This window comes from Macaca nemestrina, chromosome 5 (assembly GCF_043159975.1).
Source record: "Macaca nemestrina isolate mMacNem1 chromosome 5, mMacNem.hap1, whole genome shotgun sequence".
In the NCBI taxonomy this organism is placed as follows: Eukaryota; Metazoa; Chordata; class Mammalia; order Primates; family Cercopithecidae; genus Macaca; species Macaca nemestrina.
In genome coordinates, this window is record NC_092129.1 from 23,592,711 (window position 1) to 23,615,587 (window position 22,877).

The window sequence follows — 22,877 nt, forward strand, 5'->3', positions numbered from 1 at the left end:
ATGGGCAATACAACCCTTTTTGATAACTGAATAATAAGAAAAGAGAAGTCATCTTCACCTAAATGTTCCTTAAGAGAGAATCTGATACTGGAGGAAGACTATTCTGGAAGGAGGCTGGTTTCAGCTTAGGTTCATGAGGTAGACAGGCAAGAAAGGAAGAAAGAGCAAGTGATACACAAGTTACTCTGATAAAAACAAAAAGAAGGGTAGAAATAAGGCTGCAATAGGGTGGTGAATATGTTCACATATCAGAAATTTCATGTCATCTGTCTTATGGCAACCATATTTTAAAGAAAGACTTTAAGAAATTTAAGTAGTTTAAGGCAGGTGCTAGAAAATTAAAATTTAATCAGGTGAAGGGATAATGAGGAGTAAAGTAATGAGGTAAAAGTGACATTGGTGAAAGATGCCTTGATTCTAGCACTTATAACTTAATAGAGAGGAATAAAGGCTAAAGGCAGGACATATGCAATTTATTCCAATAAGAAAGAAGGTGGTTAAGGTGAAAATGAATGTAGAAATGAAAAATAATACCAAAAGATAGCTAGGAAAGAGAGTACAGAAGAAGCAGTTACCACAGAACACTCTTCTGTAAAACTCTGAACATGTGATACAGGCAACCAGAATTGCTAAGCACGTACACGCCTCATATAACTAATGCTGTGCAAACCGGTTCTGGAATAGTGACCTGGCACACAGAATACTACCGTCAGAGTCTTGAGAAACAATGTGTCATTAACTTTTGTCTCTGGCTACATAAACATAATAGTAATAAGTTTAGAAAGAAATAACATTCTAACAGGAAGTTTTATTTGAATTTTAAATTAAGTTTAGGTCTTAAATATTTTTCCCAGCTAGTCATGTTACAAAAGGAAAGTACACTGAGGCAGATCTCAATTCATATCCTATCTCTTCTTAATAGCGTTGCGGCTCTGAGGAAATCATCAAGGTTTATATAACCTATTTTACCATCTATATAATAAAAATAACTTTAATCTCCAAGTCATAAGTATTAAGGTATATATGAGAAAGCTCTTTGTAAACTGTAAAGTACCATTCGTGAAATATATAACAACCATCATTACTAAATGCCTACATGATGGTATTTAGATGCCTGGGGTTTGACAGATCTGGAACCTGAGTTCAAGGCTGGAGTCTTACCGGTTGCATGTGCTTGAGCACATCCCCTCTTCAGTAAAATGAGTACAGAAATCAAACCAATAATGTGTCATAAGAGTTAAATTTTTTAAAAGATGCAAAACAGTACTGTATATAGTAAGAAGTACTAATAACTAACTTTTATCATCATGTGCTAGAACATGGCTCGGTATTCAACACTTTATCTGACTTAATCCTCAAAGGAACATTTTAAGATGGATCATATCTTCTGTCAGATGAGGAGCCTGAGGCATAGCTTTTGGGGCCCAAAGTAATACAGCTAATAAGCAAAGAGCTCAGTGTAAGGCCAAGGTCTGTCAGATACTTTGCTTTTCCTACTCTGCAATTCTGTCTGTCATATATTACTGTTAGCAAGCTGAATACTTAATTGAGGAAGAAACAAACAAAATAAAACATAAATCATTTTCTCAAGGAAGAAAACTAACTACGAGAGAATATGTACTTTCAACTAGTTGAGCCTTCCTGAAGAGCACACCTATTAGATTGTCTCATGAAGAGACAGTTCAAGAACAAAAACAGTGTTTCTATTATGGCTTATATGAAGTAGCAATGTCTCATATCAATTCAATAAGCTATATCCCGTATCAAGAACTATCAGGTATGTTACTCTTTGAACCATGACTTCGAGAATGATTACAAGACAGCAGTCATCAAAATGAAGGAAATCAGCCGAGTGCAGTAGCTCACGCTTGTAATTCCAGCACTTTGTGAGGCTGAGGCAGGAGGATCACTTGAGGTCAGGAGTTCGAGACCAGCCTGGCCAACATGGTGAAACCCTGTTTGTACTAAAAATACAAAAATTAGCCAGGTGTACTGGCATGCACCTGTAGTCCCAGCTACTCAGGAGGCTGAGGCAGGAGAGTTGTTTGAACCTGGGAGGCGGAGGTTGCAATGAGCCGAGACTGCGCCACTGCACTGCACTCCAGCCTGAGAGACAGAGTAAGACTCTGTCTCAGAAAAAAAGAAGCAAATCATTGCTCTACAATATAGGTCACACTGGACTATTACAGAAATCTCGTCAATTTACAATGCAATGATAAATTAAATTTTTACTCACCATTTGCAGTTTTTTCTTATCCCTAATTGCATTACTGTGGACAGCTTCAATTGCCATATGGTGCTTCCAAGCTAATTCTTCCAAAGTCTTAGAATGGGCCTCGTTTAATTGAGTCACCTCCTCTTCCAATCTATTTTGCAGGTTTTTAAGTTCCCTTTCATAATATTCTTGCTGAGTTCTCTTTGCTTCACTTACTTTCTAAAATTAAAACAGACGAAGATCAATAACTAGTACCTGCTTTTTTCATTACTGCTATTAGGGTAATTTGAATACCCTATAAATATGGAAGCTTGAATAAACTGAGTGCTGTGGGATCCAGACTACGAAACATGAGAATAAATCATTAGTGTTCTCAGAAAGTGACAGGTGAGCCCACACAAAATGAAAAATTTTAAAGCAAGAGATAAAATAGACTATTATTATATTAGACCAAATGTGAGTTAATACATCTGCAAGCTTAAGAGTAAAGGGCTTCCTTTTATGTCAAAATAGTATACAAAATGGCTTACCAGTTAACCCACTCAAACGATATCACTCAATATAATTTTGAATGCCAATCAAGTACCTTTTGGGCATTCACAGTTCTAATAATGAAAAAAAGTCAAAAGACTGTGGCAATATAGTTTTATAAGTTCTATGAAAAAGGGATGTTGACACAGGTTTGCACTTTTTTGTCCCCACCAAATCTCATGTTGAAATGTGACCTCCAATGTTGGAAGTGTGACTAGTGGGAGGTGTCTGGATCATGGGGGTGAATCCCATATGAATAGCTTGGTGCTGTCCTTGCAATGATGAGTGAGCTCTCGCTCTATGAGTTCACGTGAGATCTGGTTGTTTAAAGGAGGCTGGCACCTCCTTCCTCTTTCTTGCTCCCTCTCTTGTCCTGCAACATGCTGGCTACCCTTCTCCTTCCACCATGATTGTAAGCTGCCTGAGGCCTCACCAGAAGCAGATGCCAGTAGTACATTTCATGCACAGCCTACAGAACTGCAAGCCAAATATCCCTCTTCTCTTTATGAATTACCCAGTCTCAGGTATTCCCTTACAGCAATGCAAAACGAACTAAAGCAGATGTATATCCTGTGTTATAAGAGTATATTAGAAGGGTGCCTAACTTGGATGGGGTGGGAAAGCATGTGTGTGTGTGTGTGTGTGTGTGTGTGTGTGTGTGTCAGAGAGAGAGAGAGACAAAGACAGAGACAGAGAGGTATCAGGGAAGGCTTTTCAGAAGAGAAAGCGTCTGAGCTGGTGATGACATTTCTCATTTAACTCTTACAACAAGCCCAGAGGAGATTAATGATAAGAAAATGTCAAGCCTAGGTCTGGTGTCAAAAGCCTACATTCATAACCATTTCTACTGTTGTGCAGCACTGGAAAGATGATAAGTAGCTAACCAGATGGCAAAGTTTAGGGAGACAGAAAGTCAGTGCAGCTAAGCAGTCTGGATAGAACACAGGACACAAGGTGATAAAATGGTGACAGACGGGGCTCAGAAGTAGGCAGGAATAAAATAATGAGAAGGAGTCTTTTACACTAAGAACTCTGAATTTTCTTCTGAAGGGACTGATAAATCACTGAAGTTTAAGTAAATGATATACTTTTTAAAACAATCATCTTGGAAGCAGGCTGGTGAGCCAACTGAAATCAGAGATTGCTGCTAGACAGTTGTCCAGGCAAGCAATTAACACGTGCCTAAACTTCAGATCTATGAATGGGTATGAGCAGGGGAGGATGGAATAAAAATATGTTAAGGGAGTAGAACCAACAGGACTCTGTAACAGATAAAGGGGTTGAGAAAACAGTAATCAAGAATGACTTTCAGGTTTTTTATTTAGCAACTAGATAGACGGTGGTGCTACTGGTTGAAATAAGGAGTAAAAGAAACTTAGTACTTTTGAAAGAAGAAAGTTCTAGGCATGGTAACTTGATGTTTGTGAAAAACATAAATGGAGATATCTAGTGGAAAGGATATAAGGACTTAAATTCAGAGAAAATGTCTGGTCTGGACCTAAAGATTTAGAGGCTATCCCTGAATAAGTGACAGTTGATGTTACTGGAATGAATGAGTACATAGAATGAGATGAAAATACTGGAAAATCAATGGTAAGGGAACAGATGGAGGAGGGAAGTTCACAAAGAAGACTGTAAGGCCAAGGAGGTAGGAGAAAAATGTGAAAGAATGTGAAATAAGAGATGAGAGATTGTAAATCAGTGGTTAGTAGGTACCATGGTAAGATATGATCCACCAAGTCCACCAATCAGGATGTCACTGAGGGCTGAGGCAAAAGCAAATTCTGTGGACTGATGGTCAGAGAGGACTGCACCAGGTTAAGGAATTAATGGAAGTAAGTAAAGAGCAAAGAGAATAGACATTTTCAAAATACTTAGACGTTGAGGGAAAGAAAAAGAAGAGGATGTCCAAAAACTCCCACTTGGTATTATGAGCATCTGAAAAACTGGAATATATATTCAGCAATTACTCTATAAATGATGTCTCACTTGTTAAACTAGAAATTCAGTATGTTGGTATACATTTTCAGAGCTTGAAGCTTGTCATATTTTCAGTTCTACAGAAATTTCCTATGTGTATATGCAGTAATATATTTCATTAATAGAAAACAAACATTATTAACTATAAGTATATACTCCACTGAAATAAGAGTTTATTCAATTTCTGGCTTGAAATAGGTTGAAATGTCTTAAGTTTTTATATTATATAGATTGTTATCCACATATTTTGAACATACACACAGTACAGGATAGTCTAGCTGTATACCCATTTCCTCAAAATTAGAACCAAAAATAACCACTAAAGTAGGAAATAGCAAGGAATACTCCAAATACTTCAAATCTGAAGAGGAAAATTGAACTCTTTTGGGGGGGAATGGAGTGTCCATTACTTTTTACCTTCTCCAGTTCTAGAATCTGTTGCTTCTGCTCTTCATCCAGACTTTGGGTTTTGCTTTGCAAAAAAGCTCTTTCCTCTTCAAGTTGAGATAATCTCTCATTGGCTCTCGATTTTTCTGATTCTAAATCTTTAATTGTAACTTCTTGGGTCATTTGAGTTGCTTGAAGCATTCCAATATGACCTATCCCCCCCAAAAGAAAATCCCTTCAATTTAAAAATCAGTTGTACTATGAGATAAACAGTTTATATTTAATAACACAACTGTACTTTATACTTAAGTAAAATAAACGGTCTATATGTACAAATTTTCCTTTTGTTTCTTCACTACATAAAATGGAAATACGTATATGAAAATACTTATTAGCATATTCGAATAAATTAAAATGCCATTTTCACATGATTAATGTTGCTTCCTGCACCTCGCACCGTTTTACTGCTTTTTTTTTTGAAGACTGCAAGCTAAACAGGTTGAAATAGGCGCAACTCCTCAGGGCTTCATAAAAAAGTCTCCTGGGAATAAAAGAAGGAGGGAGAGGATGCACTGACTGATACTGTGGGGTCAAATGAGTGATTTGTTCTTTTCTAATCTCTTTATTTTTAAGTTCTAACATAAAGAGGAAAAAATCTGTATGTAGGAAACAAAGATGGCAGATAGCAGTTTGGTTGAAACTGAATTTGTTTCAGGCAAGAGGCCAGATAAAGACCTAAAGTGGAGCCTGTAATCCCAGCTACTTGGGAGGCTGAGGTGGGAGGATTGTTTGAGCCCAGGAGTTCAAGGTTGCAGTGAACTATGACTGCACCTGTAACAGTCACTGCACTATGGCCTGCAACATGGCAAGACCTCGTCTCCAAATAAAAACAACCAACCAACCAAAAACTAAGGTGGTATAAGACACAGATAAAGACAGCAAGGTTATGAAAGAATCTTTTAAATGACAGCAATAAGCAGGGAACATGGAGAAAAATCAGGAGAGAGACAGAGAGATGAAGAGTGAGTGAAGAAAAAGGTCTCATAGAAAGGATAGTTTAAGGCAGAGGTCCTCAAAGTACCCGGGACCAGCATCACCTGCATCACCTGGGAACTCTGGTTAGAAATGTGACCCACCCCAGACCTACTGAATCAGAAACTCTGAGGGTGGGGCCCAGCATCTGTAGTTTCACAAACCCTTCAGGTCATTCCAATGTGCACTAAAGGTTATTAAAAACAACCATTTTAGAGGAAGGAAAATCTGAGATTCACTGATAAGCCAATCAAAATCAAACGAGATCCTCAAAGAACCAGCTCAAACAGCCTTCCTGGGCACACTAAACACTTAGACAAAATATAACTTCAGAACTGACACAAGTCACCCACCTCCTCCACTAATGGCTGTGAAACAGCATACCAGCCACTCAAGAAATACGCAAGTCAGCTTTAGTATATAAAAATGAACCTTAGTAACAAGCCCTAAGAAATGAACTGCTATAATTTACATATAGTTCAATTAATTTAAACACTTTAAAATGTATATTTTTTCAGTGAGGCCTCATCTTTAAAAAAGTTAGCCCGTGGCATACCTAGAGTCCCAGCTACTGGGGAGGCTAAGGCGAGAGGACTACTTAAGCCCAGGAGTTTGAGGCTGCAGTGAGCTATGATCATGCTACCGCACTCTAGCCTGAGCAACAAACAGAGCAAGATCCCATCTCTAAAAACTAAACAAATGCTGGCATGGTGGCTCACACCTGAAATCTCAGCACTTTGGGAGGCCAAGGTGGGAGGACTGCTAGAGCCCAGGAGTTTGAGACCACTCTAGGCAACATGGCAAGACCCCGTCTTTACAAAAAATTAAAAAATTAGCCAGCCAAGGTTGCGCATGTCTGTGGTCCCAGCTACTCAGGAAGCTGAAGTGGGAGGATCACTTGAGCCCAGGAGGTCCAGGCTACAGTGAGTTGTTTTCATGCCACTGCACTCCAGCATAGGTGACAGAACAAGACTTTGTCTCAAAAAAATAAATAAAATAAATAAATATATATATGTGTGTGTGTGTGTATATATATATATATATTTTTTTTTTGGAACGGAGTCTCGCTCTGTCACCCAGGCTGGAGTGCGGTGGTGTGATCTCCGCTCACTGCAAGCTCTGCTGCCTCCCAGGTTCACGCTATTCTCCTGCCTCAGCCTCCCGAGTAGCTGGGACTACAGGCGCCCACCACAACGCCCGGCTAATTTTTTTGTATTTTTAGTAGAGACGCGGTTTCACCATGTTAGCCAGGATGGTCTCAATCTCCTGTTCTTGTGATCTGCCAGCCTCAGCCTCCCAAACTGCTGGGATTACAGGTGTGAGCCACCGCGCCCAGACAATAAAATGTATGTTTTTAAAGGACAACACCTCTTGAAAAGTGTGCTTCATTTTTCTTTCTTTTTTTTTTTTTTGTTATACTCTTGCTCTGTTGCTCAGGCTGAAGTACACTGGCACAATCTCGGCTCACTGCAACCTCTGCCACCAGGTTCAAGTTATTCTCATGCCTCAGCCTCCTAAGTAGCTGGAATTACAAGCATGCACCACCATGCCCAGCTAATTTTTGTTATTTTTAGTAGAGATGGGGTTTTGCCATGTTGGCCAGGCTGGTCTCCAACTTCTGGCCGCAAGTGATCTGCCCACCTTGGCCTCCCAAAGCACTGGGATTACAGGTGTAAGCCACCACGCCCAGCCTGTTTTTCTTTCAGTGACTAATTTATTGGTATTTTACCTGCTAACTCTCAAGTTTTCTATAAAAACATATTCCTAAAAATAAAAAAAAGTTATTTGTGTATCTTATAAGTAATTACTAAGATATTGAGTCCTTTAACATATTTACAGTTTAAGTAGTTTTAAAATATTAGAAGAAAAAAAATTGCTACCTTAAATTAACATTTAAGTGTTGGGGCCGGACATGGTGGCTCATGCCTGTAATCCCAGCACTCTGGGAGGCCGAGGCGGGGGTACTGCCTGAGCTCAGGAGTTTGAGACCAGACTGGGCAACACAGCGAAACTCCATCTCTACTAAAAATACAAAAAAATTAGCCAGGCGTGGCACCGTGTGCCTGTAGTCCCAGCTACTCAAGGCTGAGGCAGGAGACCTGCTTGAACCCAGGAGACAGAGGTTGCAGTGAGCCGAGATTGCGCCACTGCACTCCAGTCCAGGCAACAGAGCAAGACTCTGTCTCCAAAAAAAAAAAAAAAAAAAAGTGTTGTGTTGGTTTTAGCTAAGCATTACATCAAAAACTGTGGTCAGACATACTAGCTTTGAGGACAAGATCTGAAGCTTGCTGTTGTAAACGTTCTCTGGCAGCTGCTAGCTCACTTTCCACTTCTTTGTGCTTGCTTAATAGGGCCATTTCTCCCTCCTTGGCATCATCAAGCTGTTTTTGAAGACCCTAAGAAAGATTAAATAGCCATTATTAAAATGCAGGAATAATACTAATTCATTTAAATTATAAGGGTCAGTTTTCTCCTATTAGAAGTCATACTAAAGTATATACCAATTTTTAAATCTGTAAGTATTGGTGACTTATAACTTGATATTTTCATAAGCCACATGACCCAATCAGAAAAGGCTATTCTACACTTTCTAATCCATTCTAATGTTGCACAGGTATTAAAAACATGGCTACGAAATTTTCTAAGCCAACAAAACAAAACTTGTGGACTTCCAGCATTTTTGCCCCCAGACTTGGGCAATACCCCTATTAAATTCAGGTTTAGAAAGTAACCTGAATTACTTTCTAATTGAGTTGAGGACATGCAACTTTGTGCAGAAGCCCAGCATGTCCAACGCATAGTGACCATGTCTAGAGAAGTCGAAGAGATTAGAAGGGAATTTGAAGAAAAACTGCGGAGCTTTGGACAGCTTCAAGTACAGTTTGAAAAATTTCTCGATCAGTGTCTAAATATCAGCTAGCAGACAAACCATTATTAGAGAAAGGAAAAGAAAAAAATGTATTTAAACTTTAAGCCCAATATTAAAATCCTTTTGTAAATAATTAGCAATATTTTCCCCCAGAAACGGTATTATCTCGCTAAGCTCACTCACCCAGGCTGGTTTCTAACACCTGGCCTGAGGCGATCCTCCTGCCTGGACCCCCCAAAGTGCTGGGATTACAGGTGTGTACCACTGTGCCCAGTCAATAATTAACAAGGTTTTAAGCTTGTCTTTTTGGGCCCCTAACATCTGAAATTCTGAAATAACAACTACAGGGTAATATAAATTATCCTGTCATTGATTTTTCTCACAGAGAAAAAGCAGGAAAGTTAAAAAAAAAAAAAAAAGTCTAAGTGGTGTGATTCTAAGTGGGTCAGACTGCTCTCTAGCCTACAAAATACATATATTTAAAAGAAAAAATATCCATGTGTTGAATATAATATTCTTTACTTACCTGAACATTGTTCTCTGCTGTGGCAAGTGCCGTCTGAAGCTTTTGGCATTTGTCAAGAAGACTTCCAGCTTCATCCTGTACCATCTGTAACTCTGTCTTTAATTTTCCTATGGTTTTTCGTAAAATTGCTTCTTGTCCCTGAAATTCTTTTCTAAGATCAGCTTCCTTTTCTTTGCTGGCCTGGAGGCTTTCTGCTGTAAAAAGCTGTGACCTTTTCAAAGTGTCAAGCTCACGCTCATAAAAGGACTGAGCTTTATTCAACTTGCCTTCATAATCCTCAATTAGTTTCTTCTGTTCAAGTCTTAGCTCCTCAAGCGTTTTGTTTAAGGACTCCACCTCCATTCTGTGTAGTTCCTCTGCCTTCTCCTGCCCTTTATTTACTGAGGCACTGTGATCCTGCTGTGACTTCAATAGCTCTTGTATCTCCCGTCTGTGAGCAGTCCGCAGGTCTTCCAATGCCAATCGTTTGTCTTTTTCAAACTGTACCTGAAGCTGTCCAAAGCTCCGTAATTTTTCTTCAAATTTCCTTCTAATCTCTTCGACTTCTCTAGACATGGTCACTATGCGTTGCACATGCTGGGCTTCTGCACAAAGTTGCATGTCCTCAACTCTGTGCTTATAAGCTTCAAATTCTGTCAAAGCCTGCTGCTTCATTTTTATGTGATCTTCTAATGATGCTTCTAAAACTTGAATCTTTCTTCTAAGGTCTAGCTCCTCTGTTACTTTGCTTTTATACTGCAATATTTTTTCTCTTGTTTCTGCAAGAATTTGTTGAATTTCTTCTTCATGAGCATCTTTGAGGGCTTGAATTGCAGATTCATGCTCATCATTTTTAGTGTTTAAAGCATATATTACCTGCATGGTTTTGAATAAGAAGGGAGAATAATTGTGAATCCATATTATTTTCTAACTTGAAGTTAATTCTTTCATTTGGATTGACATTTTTCTATGCAACACAATATTGGCCACGGCTAATGTTAAATACAGAAACTTGACGCAATTGTTTTTGTACTCAGAGAATTGATTTGCTTAGCAAATTTCTATCAGCACAATCTTAAGATTTGTATTTAAAGACTTTTTGGTTATAATTTTAAAGCATTCAATTTAAGACTGTTTTTTACTACAAATGAAACAGTGAGGAGGAAATGGACAAAGGAGGCAATTGGCCTAAAAGAAAGGAGTTCTCGTATGTCCCAATCTAGCTTACCAGGGACTGTGAAGGGGTGTTCAGGAGAAAAAGCCTCATAGTAAGACTCTGCCCTATGTTGGTGTCCTAGAGATATAAGAGGCTTCACATGAGGAGAAGTCCTAGGCCCTAAGTCTTCCCAAAAGCCTTTTATCTTTGTAATGGCCTGTTTAAATATTTTAAATTTTAAAATTTCCTTTTCCAATTCCCCTACAGTTTGCTTTTAAAGTTGATCCTCTTCTCTCTTCAAGTTTCTAGTGATCTCTTTATAAAACCCGATTTGTACTTTTTCTCTTCATAATTCAAATGCCATAGTTTTTACTCATTGGCTAATTCTCTCTCTGCCTCCAAGCAACCCAATTCCTTAAGCCAGTGTTTTGAGTACAGGTCTTTATTTTCATTTTAGTTTCTAGGTTTTAATGATTTCACTGAGATGTCCCAACCTTAATTTCAAATGACAACATATTCCCTCTACAGTAACACTCTCCTTCCTTCCCTCTGTTCCTTGGATGCCCTCCATCATACCACTGTGGTCACACGGTGAAATATTCATGACTGTTATTTAAGGCTTAGAGATGTGTCCACTTTCTTTCCCCTGAAGCGAAAAGAAGTAAACACTATACAATCAAAAAATCAGCAGCTAAAAATCAGTGTCTGGAGATTTGCTCATTTTAATGTGATATTACTCTGACTTTAGAAATGAATTCCAGCATCAGACACCAAAAACTGCAGTTATGATGGAAAAGTGTTGCCATTTTTTGTAGAGAAATTATTCATGCAGCCTGAGGCAACTGTGGCGGACTGGCTGCCTCTCCAAATACCACAGTAACTCCAGATCCTACTTGCTAAAGATAGGCTGTCACTCTCTGGGACTGCAGTTGTGCTTGCAGAAGAAACAAGACGCCTGCCTCACCACAGGGGCATCGCTTTCTCCACACAGGGCTTTGTCTTCCAGATCCAGTGGCCCTGTCCATATACTCGCTTGCTCTGCCATCATACTGAAGGCAAAAAGACTGAGAGATAGCAGGAACCCATCTGTCTTGCCATGCTATCCCTTTTTGCAAAGTCTACAGGAAAAAATGTGAACAGGAGTACCTATTCACATTCTGTTTTTTAAAAAACTCTAATTTCAAATTCCAAATTATGTCCCCAATAAGTTAACACAGATCCCAAGGAGGACTCCTTCATTTACACACTTACACGTAAAGGTAGCCTATAAGCCAAGAAAGCTTCCTATTCCCATCCTCTTGGGTTATATCCACCCACCAAGTCAAATGGTCATAAAAGACTGAAAGGATCTCTGATATAACAAGGGTACCAAAAATAAAATTCTAAGCCCCCCCAACCGATTAAATGGACCCACCTCTTAGCCAAGTAGACCCCAAAGAAAACTGAAAAACTAGTTTAGGCTATGACTGAAAGGGAGGGGTCAGACATGTCTCATTATGGATTGGACATGCTGGGCTTTTCTGCACTCTACACTTCGGAGTTTAGACACAACTGACTGATGTTAACATTAAAACAGAGATCATAAGACTGACAAAACAGACTCTTCATAGCAATAAAATACCAAATTCCAAACAACATCATGTGATGCTATATGAAGAGTTACGTTAGAGTTTGGTATTTTATTGCAGGCCCTGAAGAAAATCAAAGTATTTTCCCCTAAAATTTTTTTGTTTGACATTCCATATTCTGAAATGGCCCTGTAAAGCTGCCTCCTGTAAACTAAATTTGCGTTCTGTAGGGAATCTCCTTCCCATACTAGGTCTTCTCCAGAGAGCATGACACCTTTTAAGGTCTGATAAGAGACATTTACCACCTATTCCCTCTGAGGCCTGTTACCTGGAGGTTTCATCTACATGACAAGAACCTTGGCTTCCACAACCCCCTTATCTAACTAAACTCAAGCATTTCTTTATGTTGAATTCAACTCTTTAGTCAGGGCTTACCTCTTTCAACAAATTGCCAATCAGCAAATCTTTGAATCCACCTATGACCTAAAATCTCTCTCACGCCCACCTAGAGATGTCCCGCTTTCCAGGCTGAACATTATATATACTGATTAATGTCTTTGCCTGTAACTTCTGTCTCCCTACAATGTATAAAACCAAGTTGTAACCTTGGGCATATGTTCTCAAGACTCCCTGAGGCTGTGTCACAGACCATGGTCCTTAAGGTTGGCAAAATAAACCACTAAATTGATTGAGACCTGTCTCACATACTTTTTGGTTTACATAAGAAATATATATTTGTTCTCTGCCCCCAGTTCCTGACTGTTAGGCAGGGACCCAGACCCGACATGGCAGCGCCACTCGGCGTAGCAGGCCCTTTGTTCGAGCAGGCCCTTTGTTTCGAGACTTCCCTCCCTCTTTGAACACACCCTCAGACTTACATACATCAGAGGTTCCAGCTGGGCAGTCACACTCCCCCATGACCTGCAGCTCACTTGCATTCCACAAGTTCGTAAACAGCAGTTTCAGTTGACAGTTTCCAAAGACCCCTTCCTCATGACCCTTACTCAACTCCTGCCCTAGTAGTTTCAAGACCCCCCAGGCTCTGTTTGCACAACCAGCTTCCCTACCTCTCAGGCTATAAGAAGCCCCTACCCTCCTCCCTTAGCGCGACTTCCTCGGCCCATGCCTTTGGACCAAGGAACCTCGCCTGCAAGCCCTAATAAAAGGCTATTCTCATTGCCATTTGCCTTGTGTCTTCGTTCCCAGTTTGGCTCCAGCCTCAGTTTACCCTTACATTTGGTGCCGAAACCTGGGAGGAGACCCGCCCCCCTCCCCGGACCCCTGCCAGGTCGGGCAGGCTCTCCTCTCCCCAAGCCAGGACCTCCTTTCCGAGCCGGGAGCCGTTTCACCAAATCCAAGACTCAATTCGATCACTGCTGGGTAAATTTCCCCCCGTCCTGAAGGCTCCCTCCGGGAGTCCCCGTCCAAAACACGTGACCATGTCAGGGGCTCTCTCCGGTTAGCTGTGACCTCGGCACCGGGGACTAGGAGACGTCCAACCTCCCGGGAAGCCACTGTACCCCGCACTCCGCGTGGCAGTGAGAGGACACTCCCATTGCCTCTGGACTGCCCGCCTTGAGACCATGGGAACTACCCAGTCCAAACCAAACTGAAAATCCCCTCTGAGGTGCCTCTTGGCTAATTTCCAGACTTTAAGTCTCAGCCAAGACCTAAAACAAAAGCGGCTCATTTTCTTCTGCACAGTGGCGTGACCACAGTATAAATTAGATAATCAGTCTCAGTAGCCTGCAGAAGGCACTCTGGACTTTAACATTCTCGCAGATCTGACCAACTTCTGTAAGAGACTAGGCAAATGGTCCGAGATACCCTACGTTCAGGCCTTCTAGGACTTGCGTTCTCGCCCAGACCTCTGTGCCCGATGTTCATTGGCCCAGGTCCTGCTTGCGAAATCTACTCCCTCAGCCAAGGAGAAGGACAACTCTTCCTCCTTCTCTGAGCCTCCTGACGCTCTTTCCCTGCTTCCTCTTCGGTCCTCCACTCAACCCCCTCCTTATCCTAACGCCTCATTGTCCCCATCCTCGTCGGCGCCACCCCTCCCCTCTACCCCTTCTGTGTCCCCACCAAACCTGACAGATCCTGCCTCTCCTACCTCCACCTCCTCCCCTTCCTCACCTGTCTCAGCCCATACTCGGTCCAGGACTGACCTCCTGTGTCCCTTACGAGAGGTGGCAGGTGCCAAAGGAGTAGTCCGAGTCCATGTGCTGTTTTCACTGGCAGACCTGTGAAGATCGAAGAGCGTGTAGGCTCCTTCTCGGCCAACCCCACTCAGTATTTCAAAAAGTTCAGATACCTGTGCCAGGCGTATGACCTCACCTGGCATGATCCCCATGTCGTTATGACCTCAACCCTGTCCCCTGAGGAACGGGAGCATATCCTAGTGGCAGCCAGGCAGCACGCTGACCAGGTTCATTTAACTGACCATGCCATGCCAGTCGGCACCGAGGCAGTGCCCTCAGCCGAGCCCAACTAGGACTAGCAGGTTGGTCGGGCAGGCCGCCGCCACCGAGATATGATGGTCCAGTGCCTTCTTGCTGGCATGCAGGCAGCCTCTAACAAATCAGTCAACTTTAACAAACTAAAAGAGGTAGCCCAAGGTGCAGATGAAAATCCAGCCGTTTTTCTTAACCGGCTGACTGAGACACTTATTCAGTACACCCACCTTGACCCTGCCTCCCCTGCAGGAGGAACCGTCTTGGCCTCATATTTCATTTCTCAGTCGGCCCCTGATATCCAAAAAAAAATTTAAAAAGGCGGAAGACGGCCCTCAAACTCCCATCCAGGATTTAGTCAAACTGGCCTTCAAGGTCTACAACTCCAGGGAGGAAGCAGCTGAGGCCCAACGACAGGCCAGGCTAAAACAGAAGGTACAACTCCAAACCCAGGCCTTGGTAGCAGCCCTGAGGCTGGCCAGCTTCAGGAGCTCCCAGAAAGGAGGTACTACCCAAGCGCCACCTGGTGCCTGCTTCAAGTGCGGCAACGACGGCCACTGAGCCAAGCAGTGCCCCAACCCAAAGGAGCCTTCCTTTAGTGGCCCCAGCCACCCCTCCACTGTCACGGTCATGGGAATTGATGGCACTCCCTCCACCTACCGCCAGACTCCTCCTGTCTTGCCGCTTGGATGGCTCCCGCTTCTCACACTCATTTCTTATCATTCCTTCATGCCCAGTCCCCTTGTTAGGACGAGATCTCCTCTCCAAGCTAGGGCCTCAGTTCATTTCTGGCTCAACCCCTCCCCACACCTTGCGTTCCTCTTCCCCCTCCTCTCACCTGACGAACCCCGCCAGGCTGACTTCCCACTCCCGTTTCCAGTCCCCATTAACCCTAAGGTGTAGGACGCCTCCACCCCAATCATTGCCCAGCACCACACTCCGGCCCGCATCCGGCTAAAAGACCCTTCCAAGTTCCCCTCTAGACCCCAGTTCCCTATCTCCCTTGAACACTGACAGGGACTAAAACCCATCATTACATGCCTGCTCCGGCAGCACATTCTAGTTCCCGCCAACTCACCATGCAATACTCCTATCCTGCCTGTACAGAAAAGCTCTGGGGCCTATCTGGGGTCTCGTCAATGAGGCAGTAGTCCCTACCTTTCCAGTTTTTCCTAATCCATATATACTCCTCACACGTTCCCCCTGACACCACCCATTTCACTGTCCTTGACCTGAAGGATGCCTTCTTTACCATCCCTCTACACCCAGACTGCCATTTTCTGTTTGCTTTTACATTGGAAGATCCAGATACTCATATTTCTTCCCAGCTGACTTGGACTGTTTTGCCTCAAAGTTCCGGGATAGCCCCCATTTTTTCGGACAGGCACTGGCACAGGATGTTGTCCTCTGTCCCCTGACCCACAGCACACTATTGCAGTATGTCGATGACTTATTACTATGTAGTCCTTCCTAGGAGTGCTCCCTTGCAGACACTGCTACACTTTTAAATTTTCTAGGCAACCGAGGTTACGGGGTTACCCCAGCTAAGGCTCAACTTTGCAGCCCTCCTGTCACCTACCTAGGTATACTCCTCACACCCACTACAAAAAGCCTCACAGCAGATAGAAAAAGCCTCATTGAAACTCTCCAGCCTCCTGAGGATGCAAAAGAGATCTTGTCCTTCCTAGGACTGGTGGGCACAGTGAGTCTTATCCCGTGGCCCAACTCAGATCTTTAAGGCCTACATCAAGGTTGTAAGCAGCCTCGTCAGCCTGGCCTCTGACATCAGACAACAGGAAGAAGCCATCTCAGCTCTAGCCCAGGCAGCAAGCCCCAGGACAGCAGCAACCCTTTTTCCTGGCTAAACCTTAGTCAGGGAAGGGACTCAAGTGGTACGCATGGCCGAGGTACACAACATCTCTCATTGTTTCTTGTGTGCAGCCTTGAATAAGCTCCCACTGGTTGCAGTACCCTTACCTGGCCCTTTTAACTCCTCTAACCTAACCCCCTCCTTTCCCCTTCCTGACCGAACACTACATCAATGAGTCAGGACTAGTAGAAACCAATCTCCTCACTCTAGAAAAGATTCAGGAAAGACTCCACCAGAAAAACCTCAGATCAAGGCCCTCACTTAGGTGTGGCAGTCATCTGTGGCCGGTTAAGTCCTACCCTTCCTAAGCCCCTTACTAATCATTGGCTTCTTGCTACTCATAGCTCCCTGTGTCCTCCGCTTCATCCAGGACCGTGTGAAAGAAGTCTCCCAGGTCACTTTCAATCAGATGCTGCTCCACCCCTATACCCGAGTTCTGACCTCCAAAGAACCCCACGACGACCCATACCAGCAGGAAGCAGCCAGATGAACACGTTTTCTTATTAGAAAGAGGTCGGAATGTTAGGCAGGGACCCAGACCCGACATGGCAGCGCCACTCGGCGTAGCAGGCCCTTTGTTCGAGCAGGCCCTTTGTTTCGAGACTTCCCTCCCTCTTTGAACACACCCTCAGACTTATATACATCAGAGGTTCCAGCTGGGCAGTCACACTCCCCCATGACCTGCAGCTCACTTGCATTCCACAAGTTCGTAAACAGCAGTTTCAGTTGACAGTTTCCAAAGACCCCTTCCTCATGACCCTTACTCAACTCCTGCCCTAGTAGTTTCAAGACCCCCCAGGCTCTGTTTGCACAACCAGCTTCCCTACCTCTCAGGCTATAAGAAGCCCCTACCCTCCTCCCTTAGCGCGACTTCCTCGGCCCATGCCTTTGGACCGAGGAACCTCGCCTGCAAGCCCTAATAAAAGGCTATTCTCACTGCCATTTGCCTTGTGTCTTCATTCCCAGTTCGGCTCCAGCCTTAGTTTACCCTTACACTGACATAGAGCTCCTAAGACTTTTGTAATTTCCTGTGCAATAGGATCATGGGACACCGCGAAATATAGCTGGGACCGCACCTCTCCTTTTAGGGACCTGCAAACCCCCAAACATGGAAATAAAGGAAAATCCCAAAGTTCCTTTAAGAAAAATTCCAGGAGGACAGTTCCAAGATAGCCGAATAGTAACAGCTGCAGTCTATAGCTCTGAGCGTGAGCGATGCAGAAGATGGGTGATTTCTGCATTTCCAACTGAGGTACCGGGTTCATCTCACTGGGGCGTGTCAGACAGTGGGTGCAGGACAGTGGGTGCAGGACAGTGGGTGCAGCCCACCGAGCGAGAGCCGAAGCAGGGCGGGCATCACCTCACCCGGGAAGTGCAAGGGGTCAGGGAATTCCCCTTCCTAGCCAAGGGAAGCTGTGACAGACGGCACCTGGAAAATTGGGTCACTCCCACCCTAATACTGCGCTTTTCCAATGGTCTTAGCAAACGGCACACCAGGAGGTTATATCCCATGCCTGGCACGGAGGGTCCCACGCCCACAGAGCGTCACTCATTGCTAGCACAGCAGTCTGAGATCAAACTGCAAGGCGGCAGGGAGGCTGAGGGAGGGGTGCCCACCATTGCTGAGGCTTGAGTAGGCAAAAAAAGCAGCTGAGAAGCTCGAACTGGGTGGAGCCCACCACAGCTCAAGGAGGCCTGCCTGCCTCTGTAGACTCCTCCTCTGGGAGCAGAGCATAGCCAAACAAAAGGCAGCAGAAACCTCTGCAGATGTAAATGTCCCTGTCTGATGGCTTTGAAGAAAGCAGTGGTTCTCCCAGCACGGAGTTTGAGATCTGAGAACAGACAGACTGCCTCCCCAAGTGGGTCCCTGACCCCCGAGCAGCCTAACTGGGAGGCACCCCTGAGTAGGGGCAGACTGATACCTCACAGGGCTCGGTACCCCTCTGAGATGAAGCTTCCAGAGGAACAATCAGGCAGGAATATTTGCTGTTCAGCAATATTCACTGTTCTGCAGCCTCTGCTGCTGATACCCAGCCAAACAGGGTCTGGAGGAGACCTCTAGCAAACTCCAACAGACCTGCAGTTGAGGGTCCTCAATGTTTGAAGGAAAGCTAACAAACAGAAAGGACATCCACACCAAAACCCCATCTGTACGTCACCATCATCAAAGACCAAAGGTAGATAAAACCACAAAGATGGGGAAAAGACAGAGCAGAAAAGCTGAAAATTCTAAAAATTAGAGCACCTCTCCCCCTCCAAAGGAAAGCACTCCTCGCCAGCAATGGAACAAAACTGGATGGAGAATGACTTTGACGAGTTGAGAGAAGAAGGCTTCAGACGATCAAACTTCTCCGAGCTAAAGGAGGAAGTACGAACCCATTGCAAAGAAGCTAAAAACCTTGAAAAAAGATTAGACGAATGGCTAAATAGAATAACCAGTGTAGAGATGTCCTTAAATGACCTGATGGAGCTGAGAACCACGGCACGAGAACTACATGATGAATGCACAAGCTTCAGTAGCCAATCTGATCAACTGGAAGAAAGGGAATCAGTGACTGAAGAGCAAATGAATGAAATGGAGTGAGAAGAGAAGTTTCGAGAAAAAAGAGTAAAAAGAAATGAACAAAGCCTCCAAGAAATATGGGACTATGTGAAAAGAACAAATCTGCGTCTGATTGGTGTACCTGAAAGTGATGGGGAGAATGGAACCAAGTTGGAAAACACTTTGCAGGATGCTATCCAGGAGAACTTCCCCAACCTAGTAAGGCAGGCCAACATTCAAATTCAAGAAATACAGAGAACGCCACAAAGATACTCCTCGAGAAGAGCAACTCCAAGACACATCACATTCACCAAAGTGGAAATGAAGGAAAAAATGTTAAGGGCAGCCAGAGAGAAAGGTCAGGTTATCCACAAAGGGAAGCCCATCAGACTAACAGCAGATCTCTTGGCAGAAACTCTACAAGCCAGAAGAGAGTTGGGGCCAATATTCAACATTCTTAAAGAAAAGAATTTTAAACCCAGAATTTCATATCCAGCCAAACTAAGCTTCATAAGTGAAGGAGAAATAAAATCCTTTACAGACAAGCAAATGCTTAGAGATTTTGTCACCACCAGGCCTGCCCTACAAGAGTTCCTAAAGGAAGCACTAAACATGGAAAGGAACAACCAGTACCAGCCATTGCAAAAACATGTCAAAATGTAAAGACCATTGCTGTTAGGAAGAAACTGCATCAATTAACGAGCAAAATAACCAGCTAACATCACAATGACAGGATCAAATTCACACATAACAATAATAACCTTAAACATAAATAGGCTAAACGCTCCAATCAAAAGACACAGACTGGCAAATTGGATAAAGAGTCAACACCCATCAGTCTGCTGTATTCAGGAGACCCATCTCACATGCAGAGACATACATAGGCTCAAAATAAAGGGATGGAGGAAGATCTACCAAGCAAATGGAGAACAAAAAAAAGCAGGGGTTGCAATCCTAGTCTCTGATAAAACAGACTTTAAACCATCAAAGATCAAAAGAGACAAAGAAGGCCATTACATAATGGTAAAGGGATCAATTCATCAAGAAGAGCTAACTATCCTAAATATATATGCACCCAATACAGGAGCACCCAGATTCATAAAGCAAGTCCTTAGAGACTTACAAAGAGACTTAGAATCTCACATAATAAGAGAGACTTTAACACCCTACTGTCAACATTAGACAGATTAACAAGACAGAAAGTTAACAAGGCTATCCAGGAATTGAACTCAGCTCTGCACCAAGCGGACCTAATAGACATGTACAGAACTCTCCACCCCAAATCAAAAGAATATACATTCTTCTCAGCACCACATTGCACTTATTTCAAAATTGACCACATAGTTAAGTAAAGCACTCCTCAGCAAATGTAAAAGAATAGAAATTATAACAAACTGTCCCTCAGACTACACTGCAATCGAACTAGAACTCAGGACTAAGAAACTCACTCAAAACCACTCAAATACATAGAAGTTGAACAACCTGCTCCTGAATGACTACTGGGTACATAATAAAATGAAGGCAGAAATAAAGATGTTCTTTGAAACCAAAGAGAACAAAGACACAACATACCAGAATCTCTGGGACACATTTAAAGCAGTGTGTAGAGGGAAATTTATAGCACTAAATGCCCACAAGAGAAAGCAGGAAAGATCTAAAATGGACACCCTAACATCACAATTAAAAGAATTAGAGAAGCAAGCGCAAATACATTCAAAAGCTAGTAGAAGGAAAGAAATAACTAAGATCAGAGCAGAACTGAAGGAAATACAGACCAAAAAACCCTTCAAAAAATCAATGAATCCAGAAGCTGGTTTTTTGAAAAGATCAACAAAATTGATAGACTGCTAGCAAGACTAATAAAGAAGAAAAGAATTTTTGCAATCTACTCATCTGACAAAGGGCTAATATCCAGAACCTAGAAAGAACTCAAGCAAATTTACGAGAAAAAAACAACCCCATCAAAAAGTGGGCAAAGGATATGAACAGACACTTCTTAAAAGAAGACATGCATACAGCCAACACATACATGAAAAAATGCTCGTCATCACTGGCCATCAGAGAAATGCAAATCAAAACCAAAATGAGATACCATCTCACACCAGTTAGAATGGCAATCATTAAAAAGTCAGGAAACAACAGGTGCTGGAGAGGATGTGGAGAAATAGGAACACTTTTACACTGTTGGTGGGATTGTAAACTGGTTCAACCATTGTGGAAAACAGTATGGCGATTCCTTAAGGATCTAGAACTAGAAATACCATATGACCCAGCCATCCCATTACTGGGTATATACCCAAAGGATTATAAATCATGCTGCTATAAAGACACATGCACACGTATGTTTACTGCGGCACTATTCACAATAGCAAAGACTTGGAATCAACCCAAATGTTCATCAGTGACAGACTGGATTAAGAAAATGTGGCACATATACACCATGGAATACTATGGAGCCATAAAAAAGGATGAGTTCGTGTCCTTTGTAGGGACATGGATGCAGCTGGAAACCATCATTCTCAGCAAACTATCACAAGAACAGAAAACCAAATTCCACATATTCTTACTCATAGGTGGGAACTGAACAATGAGATCACTTGGACTCTGGAAGGGGAACATCACACACCGGGGCCTATCATGGGGAGTGGGGAGGGAGGAGGGATGGCATTGTGAGTTATACCTGATGTAAATGACGAGTTGATGGGTGCTGACGAGTTGATGGGTGCAGCACACCAACATGGCACAAGTATACATATGTAACAAACCTGCACGTTGTGCACATGTACCATAGAACTGAAAGTATAATAAAAGAGAAAAAAATGAATAAAATAAAAATTTTAAAAAAAGAAGGAAAGAGAGAAGAATCAAACAGACACAATAAAAAATGATAAAGAGGATATCACCACTGATCCCACAGAAATACAAACTACCATCAGAGAATACTATAAACACCTCTATGCAAATAAACTAGAAAATCTAGAAGAAATGGATAATTTCCTGGACACATACATCCTCCCTAGACTCAACCAGGAAGAAGTTGAATCCCTGAATAGACCAATTAACAGGCTCTGAAATTGAGGCAATAATTAATAGCCTACCAACCAAAAAAAGTCCAGGACCAGACAGATTCACAGCTGAATTCTACCAGAGGTACAAGGAGGAGCTGGTACCATTCCTTCTGAAATTGTTCCAATCAACAGAAAAAAAGGGAATCCTCCCTAACTCATTTTATGAGGCCATTATCATCCTGATACCAAAGCCTGGCAGAGACACAACAAAAACAGAGAATTTTAGACCAATATCCCTGATGAACATCAATGCAAAAATCCTCAATAAAATACTGGCAAACCAAATCCAGCAGCACATCAAAAAGCTTATCTACCACGATCAAGTGGGCTTCATCCCTAGGATGCAAGGCTGGTTCAACATACGCAAATCAATAAACGTAATCCAGCATATAAACAGAACCAAAGACAAAAACCACACAATTATCTCAATAGATGCAGAAAAGGTGTTTGACAAAATTCAACGGCCTTTCATGCTAAAAACGCTCAATAAATTAGGTACTGATGGGACGTACCTCAAAATAGTAAGAGCTATTTATGACAAACCCACAGCCAATATCATACTGAATGGGCAAAAACTGGAAGCATTCCCTTTGAAAACTGGTATAAGACAGGGATGTCCTCTCTCACCACTCCTATTCAACATACTGTTGGAAGTTCTGGCCAGGGCAATCAGGCAGGAGAAAGAAATAAAGGGTATTCAATTA

At 42.7% G+C, this 22,877-nt stretch overlaps 1 protein-coding gene across 6 annotated transcripts in view; it reads right to left on the reverse strand.

The window, feature by feature from the left end:
- Positions 1-22,877, reverse strand: part of LOC105465509 (family with sequence similarity 184 member A) — a 128,583-nt gene that overhangs the window by 52,678 nt on the left and 53,028 nt on the right. For all 6 annotated transcript variants that reach the window (XM_011713959.2, XM_011713960.3, XM_011713961.3 and 3 more), the window contains exons 2-5: positions 9,541-10,395; positions 8,406-8,541; positions 5,144-5,325; positions 2,237-2,434 (exon numbers count right to left, since the gene is read on the reverse strand). In XM_011713959.2, the coding sequence (XP_011712261.2) occupies positions 2,237-2,434; positions 5,144-5,325; positions 8,406-8,541; positions 9,541-10,395 (1,371 nt within the window). The remainder of the gene's footprint in view (positions 1-2,236; positions 2,435-5,143; positions 5,326-8,405; positions 8,542-9,540; positions 10,396-22,877) is intronic.